Here is a 12,473-nt window from a genome sequence, read left to right as displayed (position 1 = left end):
GTTGATACAAAATCAGTATAAGGAAAAATCTCAATGTGCTAGTTGTTCTCCTCCTCATGATCAAGTTGTACACTGAAGATTCAGTACAGTTCCTAAATCTGCACCCAGGGACTCAAGCCTCTTGTAGTATTCGTGTCAAGGGAGAGGCCGAGAAATCATTTAACACAGGAGGCCGCACTTTGGTGGTTTCCTAGGGTGACATAGGCCTCGTGTGGGCAGACATCTGCTCCGCGTCAGTGTTCAGCATCAATACCGGATACGGTACAGGAGTCTAGGTTGGCAAGGACCTTGGTAGCTGTGGGTCAGTGCAGGAAAGGATTTGTGGGATTAGTCTGCACCAACAAAGGAGCAGACAGCAGCAGTGTGACTGGGGGCCCCTGCAGCTCCATTGGCCCCCAAGGTGCTCCAAAAGGAGCCTGCGATGCCTTAATCTGCAGCATGGCCTCCTTGAAAGCTTCCATTCGCTGTAAGGTCAACCACAGCTTGTAAAGTCTGTGTGCTAGAATCAGCCCTAGAACAAGCCATGGAGTCTGGTTCTTGGAGAGAGAACTGCATGGCTTTGCGACAGTTAAGGAGTGGCAAAAGTAGGCCAAATCTTGCTTGGCTTTCTTAGAACCGCAACACTTCAACTTACCTGAAGACTCTTGCGAAATAAGGAGCACAACTGTTGTTTCAAGGGCCCCCTCTTATGTTCCACGTCAGAGTTTGCTTCCTGCCACCTTGAGGTGCAACCGCTTATTTTAGAGGAAATGTTTTCCCTGGCACATTGTCCATGTAGAGTGGAGGAGTCAGTAGAACCAACGAAGTAGGGAGCGGAGCTATAGATCTGCGAATGTCATCAATTCACTGTTCAACAGCAGGACTTACTGGTGTATAGGACCAATTGCTGTTGAAAACCTAGAACCAGTCTTGCGCTTGAGATTACTCCAGATGTGAACAAGCCGAGGTTAGAATGTTCATCAGAAATAGAATGTCCTTTGTGCTGGCATTTGCAAAGTCTGAAGATACAAAGGAGGAATTTGCCAAACATTTATCCAGATCTCCCTAGAATAAATTAGCAGAAGCCAAAACTTACCTTGAACAGCAGCATCGAGATTTATATAGGCAAATGCTTTGAGGTGCAAAATGTTCAGATAACCCTGAAAGATAGAAACAGTGGTTAATTAACATCAACCTTTCCTTCCATCCCTTGAAGAACAGGTACACAACAAAATAACTACAAATCAATAAAAGCATTGAGACAATGGCAACAATGGATTAGTTACTCACCTGTAATCCTAGTTCTCATACAGTGGTATACTCAGTCATAATCTATGAATACATATATATACATATATATTCATATGTGAAAACCTATACATGCAGCCTAAAAATGTTGAAAACATGGCAATGCTGTAAATTACGTATGTTTGCCTAGTAGTGCCCCCTAACCCGTAAGGAAAAAAGGAAGCATCAGGCAAATTATAACACAGCACTGCTTTATTGTCAAAGCAACTTGTAATTGTAAGCATTCGCCAGTAGGCTGCAGCAGAGTATCAAGAAACAAAGAAAACTGACACCTTGCCTTTAAGGCATTAGAGTAGGGGGACCGTGCCTTTAAGACCTGCATGAGACCCCCTGCTCCCATGATGCATTACAGGTGGCAGTTGGGCCAGTTCTTTTTGGCGGTGCATCCGCACCTGAGTAGATCTGCATGCCATACATCACGTACTTAAAGAGAAACCATGCTCGTCCGGGGAGGTGGGTGGGTCGCTTATAACTTTGATGAGTATACCCCTGGATGGGAACTAGGATTACAGGTAAGTAACTAATCCTTCTCATCCAGGGGATACTCATCAATAGTCATAATCTATGAATAGAGTATGAAGCCCATACCCAAAGTCTCGCGGACGAGCATGACAGCATTTAAAACATACAGTAAAAGCAAATTTAGCATCACAGTTATGCAAACAGGTTCCTCAGAGAAGCCTGCCCCACCTGGGCGTCGGCCTGCGCGTCTGAATCTAGGCAATAATGGCGCGTAAAGGTATGAACTGAGCGCCATGTAGCCGCTTTGCAGATTTCAGACATGGGAACGTTGCAAAGGAGTGCAACAGTAGAAGCTTTCCCTCGAGTAGAGTGTGCTCTAGGTTTACCCTGCAGAACCTTGTGGGACAGTTGGTAAGCCAAAGCTATACAAGAGACAATCCATCTAGAAATGGACCTCTTGGAGGCAGCCAGCCCGGTATTCGTGGGCCCATAGTTAACAAAGAGCCTGTCTGACTTTAAGTGGAAGGGTCTTAGCCAGATAATTTCAAAACCCTCCGGAGGTCAAGAGAATGTAAGGCTCTCTCCGGGAGAGTGGATGGCTGAGGAAAAAAGGTGGGCAAAGTGATCACCTGATTAATGTGGAAGTCCGAGACCACCTTGGGCAGGAAGCTCGGAAGAGTACGGAGCACCACCCTATTAGCATGAAACACAGTATAAGGTTCCTTGCAGCAGAGGGCCTGAATTTCACTGACCCTACGGGCCGAAGTGATGGCTACTAAGAAGGCAGCCTTCCAGGTCAGATGCTGCAAGGACGCCTTATGAATTGGTTCAAAAGGGGCCCCCATTAGCTTAGGGAGAACGATGTTAAGTTCCCAGGAAGGGGAAGGAGACCTCACTGGTGGGTAAACTTTCTTAAGCCCTTCTAAGAAATCCTTTACCACTGGCATCTGGAAGAATGAGGTCTGGGTAGGAGACTTCCTATAGGCTGTAATAGCAGCTAAGTGTACTCTGATGGAAGAGTACTTTAACCCAGACTTCGCCAAGTACAGTAAGTAGGGGAGAATAACCTGTTCTTGACCCCGCATCGGATCAAGGGTGTTATCTCTACACCAAACGCAGAATCTTTTCCACTTAAAGGCGTAAGACTGCCTAGTGGAGGGCCTCTTCACCTCCCGGAGAATGTTCATACAGTCCGGAGGAAGATCTAAATGTCCGTATTGGATGAATTCAGGAGCCATGCCGTCAAGCTGAGTGAGGGAAGATTGGGATGAAACACCCTCCCCTTGTCCTTGGTCAGCAAGTTCGGTAGGCAAGGTGTGTGGTACTTCCGACAGCTGGAGTAGATCCGGGTACCACCACTGACGGGGCCACTCCGGGGCTATTAGGATCATCCGAGTCCTGGCCCTGTAGAGTTTCTGTATCACAGCCGGGATGAGAGGGAGAGGAGGAAAAGCGTAAAGCAATGTCCTCGACCAGCTGATCAAAAGTGCGTTCCCCTCCGACCCCTGTTGAGGGAACCTGGAGGCGAAGACTGGGCATTTTATGTTTGCCGCGTCTGCGAAAAGATCGATGTCCGGTACGCCCCACGACCGGAAGATCTCTTGAGCGACGTCTTAGTTGAGCACCCAGTCGTGCGCTTCGACGAAGTCTCTGCTGAGGCAGTCTGCCTGCACGTTCAGGGTCCCTGGCAGGTGAACAGCGACGATCGCCAGGTTTCTCGCCAGAAGCCATCTCCAGATGGACTGGGCTTCCAGAGACAGGACCCGCGATCTGGTGCCTCCTAAGTTTGTTCAGATAGAACATAGTTGTGGTATTGTCTGTCTGAACCTGAACATAGTTGGTTTGCAGGGATGGATACAGGGACTTGAGAGCTAGGTGGACTGCTCGTAGCTCCAAGAAGTTGATGTGATTACTCTGTTCGATAGCGAGCGGACCAGAGACCTTGTACTTGAAGCTGGCCCATATGAGCACCCCAGCCCTGCATGGATGCATCTGTGACCACTGTCTGTGTCGGAGGCGCCTGATGGAAAGGGACGCCGTGAAGCAGATGGGAGCGCTTCATCCACCACCGGATGGAGTCTTTGGCGGCTTGATGAAGGGTAATGCGATCCTCCCAGTGGCCGGACCTCTGCGACCACTGATCCTCTAGATCTTGTTGCAGAGGACGCATGTGCAGACGTGCATTGGGCACAATGTAAATGCACGAAGCCATCGACCCCAGAAGAGACAACACTTGTCTGGCTGTGGGAAATGCCGTGCTGAGAAGCATGCGGCCTTTCTGAAGCATGGAGGATAACCTCTCCTCCGAAGGACACGCGCTTGCACTTGCGGAGTCTAGAGAGGCGCCCAGGTAGTGGATCCGCTGAGTGGGATTGAGGACCGACTTCTTGTAGTTGACCTGGAGGCCCAGCGAGTGCAGAAGGTTGAAGCAAAACGAAAGATTACTCTGGAGTCGAGCAGGAGTGGAACTCTTCAAGAGCCAGTCGTCTAGATAGGGGTAGACGAATATCTTCCGCTTGCGGAGAAAAGCAGCCACCACCGCCATGCACTTTGAGAAAGTTCGTGGTGCGGATTTGAGGCCGAATGGCAGAACCCTGTATTGATAATGCCGGCGAGAGATCTGAAATCTGAGAAACTTCCGATGTTTCGCTGAGACAGGAATGTGGAAGTATGCGTCCTGTAAGTCGATGGCACACATCCAGTCCCCCTGGTGGAGATGATGGAAGATCTGGTGCAGTGCCAGCATTCTGAATTTTTCTCTTTTGACAAATCCGTTGAGTAGGCGGAGATAGAGGATGGGTCTGTACTCTGACCGCTCCTCGTTTCTGAACAAGAAAATACCGGGAGTACACTCCTAGATCTCTGCCTGGTTGGAACCTCCTCTATGGCGTTCTTGGAGAGGAGAGTGGCAACTTAGTCCTTTAAAAGTTGGTTTTGGATGGGAGGGAGTGGCTGCCTCCGTGGGGGTACCTGCGGAGGGGGAGATTTGAACCTCAGCAAGTAGCCATGCTCTACAATATTCAGCACCCATCTGTCGTTTGTAATGGCTTTCCACTCTGTCAGGTGAACGGTGATACTTCCTCCCATCGGAGTGGCGGAGGAAGTAAGATTTCACTGTTTCGCGGGCTGTTTGGTAGAGGACTGTTGCTTCGCATTTCCTCTTCCTCTGCCCCGACCCCTTTGCTGAAACTGGGACCTCTGTTGATTCTGGGAGGACCATTGGGATGTTTGAACGCGCTGGTGAAAGGCACGTTTGTCGCCCTGGCGAAAACGCTTTCGGAATTTTGCGTTTTTCCAGCCCCACAGCCTTCAAGTGTCCAACTGCCTTCATCTTGCTCATTTGGTCATCCGCATGAGCCCCAAATAATGATAATCCGTTAAAGGGCAGATTGAGAATTCTCTTTTGTGCGTCAGGCTTGAGGCCCGTTAGTCTCAGCCAGGCCGAACGCCGAGAGCAGACGCCATGTGAGTAGCCATGTGCGGCAAGGTCCGAGGCATCAGCCGCTGCGCTGATTATTTGATTGGCCACCAGCCCGCCTTCTTGTAGGATCTCTGAAGTCTCGCCTGTCTTCTCTAGGCAGCTTCTCCGCAAATCTGGCAAGGGAATCCCACAGGGAACGATCATACCGCCCCAGCAGGGCTGAAGCGCTAGCCACCTTCATGTGCGAGGCAGAAGTGTTGCACATTTTCCTGCCGTAGGAATCCATCAGCTTGCTGTCCTTCTCAGGGGGGACAGAAGAAGACACTGAGGTCGAGTGGGACTTCATAGCTGCTGCCACAATCACTGAGTCCGCTGGCGGGTCCGCCCTCAAGAACAAAGGATCCTCGGCTGGAGCCTTATACTTCTTCGCTATTCTTGACAGAACCGAGCCCGCCGTAGCCGGAGTGAGGAACGTGGCCATAGCTGGGTCCAACAATCCTGTCACCAAAGGGAGCAGAGGTCTGGGAGCAGACCGATGATGCAAAGTGTCAAAGATCACTGAAGTGGGTGCCTGAGGGATGTGCAGCGCGATGTTCAATTTCTGCGCCCCTCTACCCAGGACGTCTGAGAAGGTAGCGAGGTCATCCACCGGGGACAGTCGCGATGGAGGTGTAGAGGAAAAAGTAGGAGAGTAGTCCCGGACTGAGGACCTTGTGGATGAAGTCCCATTGGGCGACCTGGTGCGTCGCCTCTTGTGAGAGTGTTCGCTATGGTGAGCCCTAGACCTTGATCTGCGCTGTGACGGAGATCTTGGGACGTCTGTGCGCGGAGCGGCGGTCCCTGGAACGAGACCGGCGGGGAGTAGGTGGCCTTGGATCCCTTGGAGGAGACTTACTCCTGCGTGGTGGAGAATACCTGCGGGAGTAGTCCGATCCAGGACTTCGACATGTGCCAGCGCCCACATCCCGCAACCAGCGAGGTGACAGTCCGAACCTCTCTGGAGACTTGGGTGAGCCTTCCGGAGATATTTGCACGATGTGCAGTCCCGGAGAGGACTGCTCTCCTGGAGATCGAGAACTCTCCGCGGGAGCTCTAGCTGTGCCCTTAGACGTCGAATTCCTCGACGTCGACATCTGCGTCACCATCGGCAAGTGCGGGGTATGGCGTTCTTGTCTCGATGCCGATCGCGGAGACCTAGACGTCGATATCCTCTTCTCTGGCACCTGACGTAGACTGGATGACCTTGACGTCGGCCTTGCACGCCGTCAACTGGGCGACTTAGACGGCAACCTCTCTCGACGTTGACTCTTCGACGTCAACCACTCACGCCATCGAGTGGGCGACTTAGACCTCTCAAGGCGTCGAATTGATGATCGACGTCGACCTTCCATGTGATCGACGTCGACCTTCTATGTCGCAGAGTGGGGGTATCCCTCGACGGCGACCTGCCCACTCGCGGCGGAACGTACGTCGCCGCATCTCTCGACGCCGACCCCCTCGAGGGTGGCGGAGTGTGCCTCGATGTCGACGGAAGCCTCAACGTCGGACACAGTCCAGACCTCCCCGGACTAGCAGCCTTCGAGCCCGAAGGACTGCGCCTCGACGCCGACTTACTTTTGCGCGGCGGAGAATCTCGACGGTGAGATGAATCCCTTGACACCAAAGTGGTCTTCTGCCTTTACGACGGCCTCTTCAACGACAAATCCCTAGGACTCTTGTCTTTCTGGAGCCAGGAGAGCTGGTGTGTCACCGTTTTTGCGATTGTGTAGCTGAAGGTGGTCTTGATAAAGAAGGATCGCCTTCACGACGGCTTCTGTCCTTCTCCAGCTGTGCCTGTAGTCTAATGTGCTCTCTATCCCTCAGAGTGCGCTTGGAGAACTTCTGGCAGTGAGGACGCCGGTCAGGATCGTGTTTAGTCGGTAAACACGCAATACACACCGAGTGTGGATCTGCCAGTGCCATCTTGTTGCCACAAGAAGGGCATTTCCGAAATAAAGGAGGCATTCTGACTGGAAAAAATTCGAAATTTTACTGGAAACCAGCAGAATCAGCCCCCAGAAGCCAGAAAACGTCGAAAAATGCTTGAAAAAGCTTTAATTTCCAAAATTTCAGCCAAAAACTGAAGAGCTCAAGCTCCAGGATCCTCACAGAAGGAGCCGGAAAAAAAGAACTGGCCCAACTGCCACCTGTAATGCATCATGGGAGCAGGGGGTCTCATGCAGGTCTTAAAGGCACGGTCCCCCTACTCTAATGCCTTAAAGGCAAGGTGTCAGTTTTCTTTGTTTCTTGATACTCTGCTGCAGCCTACTGGCGAATGCTTACAATTACAAGTTGCTTTATGACAATAAAGCAGTGCTGTGTTATAATTTGCCTGATGCTGCCTTTTTTCCTTACGGGTTAGGGGGCACTACTAGGCAAACATACGTAATTTACAGCATTGCCATGTTTTGAAAATGTTTAGGCTGTATATATATATATATATATATATATATATATATATATATATATATATATATATATATATATATATATATATATATATATATGTATTTTCTATATGCTCCGGGATCCCGCACATGGGCGGGGATTATTCATAGATTATGACTTTGATGAGTATCCCCTGGATGAGAACCAGTGGTTCACAAAGGTCTGCACACACAGTAGTATGCTTTCCAAAACTGAACTGCATCCACATTAGTGCAGGAGTTTGAAATGGCCATGGCAGCGCAGCAATGTTCTTAGCTCTAGGCCACTGACTGCATACAAGAAAAGTTAACCATTTCAAGAGCAATACTACATCAAGGCTTTAACACGATGATAAAATGGTCTTTCAGTGCATTTTACCACCAAAAAATGGAATAAGCAGCCATATGTCACGCGAGGCCAGGCTTGATGATAACTGTGCAGGTCACAGGCAAGACAATGCTGAATAATGTTAAATGCAGCCACATTTACATGCAGAGAATAGGAGTATACAGATGGGGCCTAAAAACAAAGCAGGCTGTTTGACAGATCCTTTCACAGGCATGCTTGATCTCGTTGCTTTAAGTTTAGAAATTGCTTGTTTTTCTGACACCGTTCAAACTAACGACGGAAAGGGGAAATCTTTACATTTCTATGGCGCTCACTTTGTAGTTGTGACTTAAGGGGAAGATGACCCTGCAGAGATCAGTAATAGAAGGAAAAGTAGTGTTGGCTTCTACCAAGGTTTAGTGTTTGCATATTTTTTAACACAGCAGAAGCCAAGCAACAGTAACTTGCCTCACTATGCAAGACCTCAATAGCAATAAAATTATACAAAGTGACGTGGTGCAGGGCCGGAGTTGCACATGGACTTGTTGCGGAGGTTGAGCTGCAGAAAGGATGAATGCACACTGCTGACCCAATGACAGCATAAGGTATGTGGGTAAACTATACATCGGTTGATCTAATTCAGCTTCGAGAACAAATACTGCACTTAAGTTGGATTACAAACTACTAGTTAGGCATGTGTGATGAAATTCAATGAGTTTCATAACCTTCATCCAAATTTGAAATGATCTGCTGAGATATATAACTCAAAACTCATTGTGAGCACACACTGATTAACTATGCGCATAACTTCCTGGAGGAGGGAGAGCGAGACAAATACTCCTCCACTTTCTCTGAAAGGGCCAATTCCCGTTAGGAGACCAGGGAAATACCACGTGTGACCCCCCCAATATTAGTAGGCTGGACAACACACCCATTGGTAGGTCAGTAACGAAAATTTAACAATATGGAAATGTATCTGTATGTATTATAACTCGTTTCATGGGCAATACTGGCAATGAGGGACTTCGAAACCTCAAAACAAATAGGCAAATTATTAATATCAGCAAATGTTCTAATCCCGCCCTCCATCCCTCGTCATTTCCTCTTGCGCTCCTTGAAATAGATTTTCACAGGTCTGCTAAAAATGCTAATGGAGAACCTCTGCCTGGTCACACAAATTTGCTAGACACAGAATAGTCACATGACCAGTCTTTGTATTTCTCCCCTCCCATTTTAATGTTTTTTTTAATAAACGGTCCCTCACACCCATTAATGCCAACATTTTACCCCACAAATATTAGATTTTCCCATCCTTGAGGATCCTGCCATCAAGGTTGTAGTTCGGAGTATGCCAGATGGTAGAGCATTGGAACCCATGGGTTTTAGGGGTCCACTGCACCTCACTTCCAATTCTATTTTTTTTTTTTATTACCCAAACGAGGGAAGAGGCCCATTTCACCAGCTTGTTTCAGGGACAATTTCATCATGCTTCCTATGCAAATGTTTGAGGCAAACTCCGGTGTCAAGCTTTTCACTGGCACAAAAAGGAGAAAAAGGCTACACGTCTACATCATAACGAACATACCTCCAACCATTCGGTGGTTCCAACAGCTCCAAATTCACCAGCACTCCAGGTGGCAAAGACTATGCTACGTCGGGGCTTAAAACCACCTGAGTAACAGAAAGTGAGATTTAGTGGCAGGGGAAAAATATTTTGAAATTGTGAAATATAGCAAAGATAGGAGATAGCAAATGTACATGTGCTGACAGTAGCAAACTAAACTATCACCATTATCTAGGGAAAGAATGACAATTATCTGTAGCGACAAAAAAAAATGACTATTTAAAATCCAAAAGAGTAACACGACAAAAACAAGGTTTACACCCATGACTACTAAGTCTCCTACTTCTTGCAGACTCAATCACCACAAATGCCATACCTGCAACCTACAAACTCCATACGTCTGAGTAAGTTAAGAAGCAGTGTATTAAGAACCTTCATCTTTTTCCTTCAATACAAAGCCATATGGTGAAATCCTATTTTACGCATAAACTTCCAAGGGAACCCTCTGTCTGGTGTCTCCAACCAGTCGATTGTGAGTGTGAGAAAGTGCAATCTTTCTTGCATGGTATGCCCCCACTTTTTGCTGAATGTACTTTGAGTGTGCCCTGGACTCCTGCCAATCAGGTGCCCAGGGTCTATGTTCCTTCCCTAAAACCTAAAACCCCAAATTGGCAACCCCCTGGCCACATGTCAGCCCCTGGTAAATGGTACCCTAGGTGCCCAGGGCCTTGTGACCAAGGAAGGCCTCTAAGGGCTGCAGCACTTCTTGTGCCACCCTTCGAGGCTCTGTACCCTAACACAAACACACTGCACTTGCAGGCTGAGTCTGGGCACAAGGCAAAACAAAGTCGACATGGCACACATCCCTGTGTGCCATGCCCACAACCTACACTGCCCTGGCATACATCAGCCACCCCTCTAGCTGGGTGCCCTATGCCAGTGGTGTGGGCACAGGAGCATGAGCACTGTGCCCCTACAGTACCCAGGTCCATTCCTAGGCACTGTAAGTGCAGTGCTGCCATTTAAGAGTATATGGTGCTGAGAGCTCGTCAAACACGAACTCCACAGCACCTTAATGGCATCACTGAAGACTGAGAGTTTGGTATCAAACCTCAGCACATTCAACCCGCACTGATGCCAGTGTGGGATTTAATGTACAAAGCACTACAGAGGGCATCTTAGAGATGCCCCCTGAAACCTAACTTACAATCCACGTCTTGTCTGGGAGGCTGCCTAGGCTGCCACACAGCAGACATGTTGCTGGACCCCTGGGTGGAGAGCCCCCGCTCTCCTGGGCCTGCAACAATGCACATCCTGGGCGAGGTGCTAGGTCTCCTCCCCCAGGATGGGCAGGGGGGAAGCTTCAAAGGTATGCCGCCTTTGTGAGCTTCTCCAGGCCACTTGCTGTACCCAGCAAACTGGCCCCCAGCGGTTCTGACCCTCACTCTGGCGGGAAGACTGGCCGGAAACCCCAAGTAAGGACAGGGGATGTGCCAGCCTCTGCCAACTCCACCCCTCAGGTGGGGGAGGCGAAGCACCTCTCCAGGCTCTCGTCATCTTGAAGATGGGAAGCCCTGCCCAATCAGGACTAGGCTACTGCCCCCCCCCCCTCCCACAGACGAGTGGCAGGATAGGGGGGTGTACCCACCCCAGGGCCCTTTACCTACCTGTAACGCCCCTAAATGTAGTATTTAGGGGCACCCTGAACCTTCCTTCCTCAGATTACAGATTCCGAAAGAGCAAGAAGAAAGAAGACCCGACGTACAGTTGCTAAGAAGAGGAAGACACCAACTGCTTTGGCCCCAGCCCTACTGGCCTGTCGACCCTCGAACCTGATAAACCCCAGCACCTCTTGTGGCCAGCAACCTCACAAACCCCGGAGGACCTGGTTACCTTGTGTCTCTGAGCACCTGGGACTCCCATGAGCAGTGGCTCTGCTCATAGCAAGTTTCTAACCCCTGGCATCAGCCTGGAACCGCGAACCCTGCACACTCTGCACACGCCAAGCCTGGCCTGTGCCAGAGTGGACAAGGACCCAGAGGACGTCCCCCTGGCGACTTTGGCCCCGAATCCGGCACCCAAGGACCCACCTAGATGCGGAGTTTCTAAAACTTAAAATATTCACCTAAAGTCAACAGAGTAACAAAAACTGAAATACTCCCCTGCTATTAGGAGAGATCGTAGTGCAGGACCTTGGCGCCCAGTACGGACCCTGAAAAGTACTCACAACCGTAATTACCACGAACCAAATTTTCTTCCATAGGAAATCAGACTTTTCTGTGAAATTTCTTTTAAGTGTCGATTTTTGCAAACTACAAGTATTCTTTAAAAATCATACCAACTGTGAGAACGTAGTTACTTACCTGTTTTAGATAGAGGTCCCAGTACTGAGCCTAGGAGCTCAGCCCTGGATTACAAAAGTAACGAGAACATACTTGAACCCGTAACTTGAATTTTCTCCCATAGGGAATCATTGACTGTTTTTCTATGACATTTCTTCTAAGTGTCAACTTTTAAAATAGCAAAATATTGCCTAAAAATCACAACAGTAACTAAAACGAATTAACTCACTTGTTTCCAAGAACTGTCCCAGGACTGAATCTAGGATCCAGTCCTGGAGTTAGAAAAGTAATCCTGAAAGTAATCTATTGCAAATAACTTAAAACTCCCATTGAGCTCAATGTATTGTTGTGTTTGAAATTGTGTTGCCTATTGCAACAACCTGTAACTACTACCTACAAAAGTCAATTGCATATTGCAAAGGTATTTAACTAAAGCCTCTCATTCTGAGAAAGTATATTTTGATACCTATTGTTGGTTCTAAAATAAAACAACCATATATTTTTTATATAAACCATTGGCCTAGAGTTCAGTTCTTGAGTGTGTGAGACCATTTGCTGACAGTGTGTACAACAAATGCTTTACACTGTGCTCTGATACTGCCTT

General features: G+C 48.6%; 1 protein-coding gene across 1 annotated transcript in view; it reads right to left on the bottom strand.

The window, feature by feature from the left end:
• TFRC (transferrin receptor) overlaps positions 1 to 12,473 on the bottom strand; it is a 454,042-nt gene that overhangs the window by 244,207 nt on the left and 197,362 nt on the right. The window contains exons 12-13 of the mRNA XM_085635983.1: positions 9,549 to 9,634; positions 1,076 to 1,139 (exon numbers count right to left, since the gene is read on the bottom strand). Coding sequence (XP_085492109.1) covers positions 1,076 to 1,139; positions 9,549 to 9,634 — 150 coding nt within the window. The remainder of the gene's footprint in view (positions 1 to 1,075; positions 1,140 to 9,548; positions 9,635 to 12,473) is intronic.

Source organism: Triturus cristatus, chromosome 11 (genome assembly GCF_964204655.1).
Source record: "Triturus cristatus chromosome 11, aTriCri1.1, whole genome shotgun sequence".
In the NCBI taxonomy this organism is placed as follows: domain Eukaryota; kingdom Metazoa; phylum Chordata; class Amphibia; order Caudata; family Salamandridae; genus Triturus; species Triturus cristatus.
The sequence above is the reverse complement of the archived record's forward strand: the minus strand, read 5'-3'. Positions and strand labels throughout refer to the sequence as shown.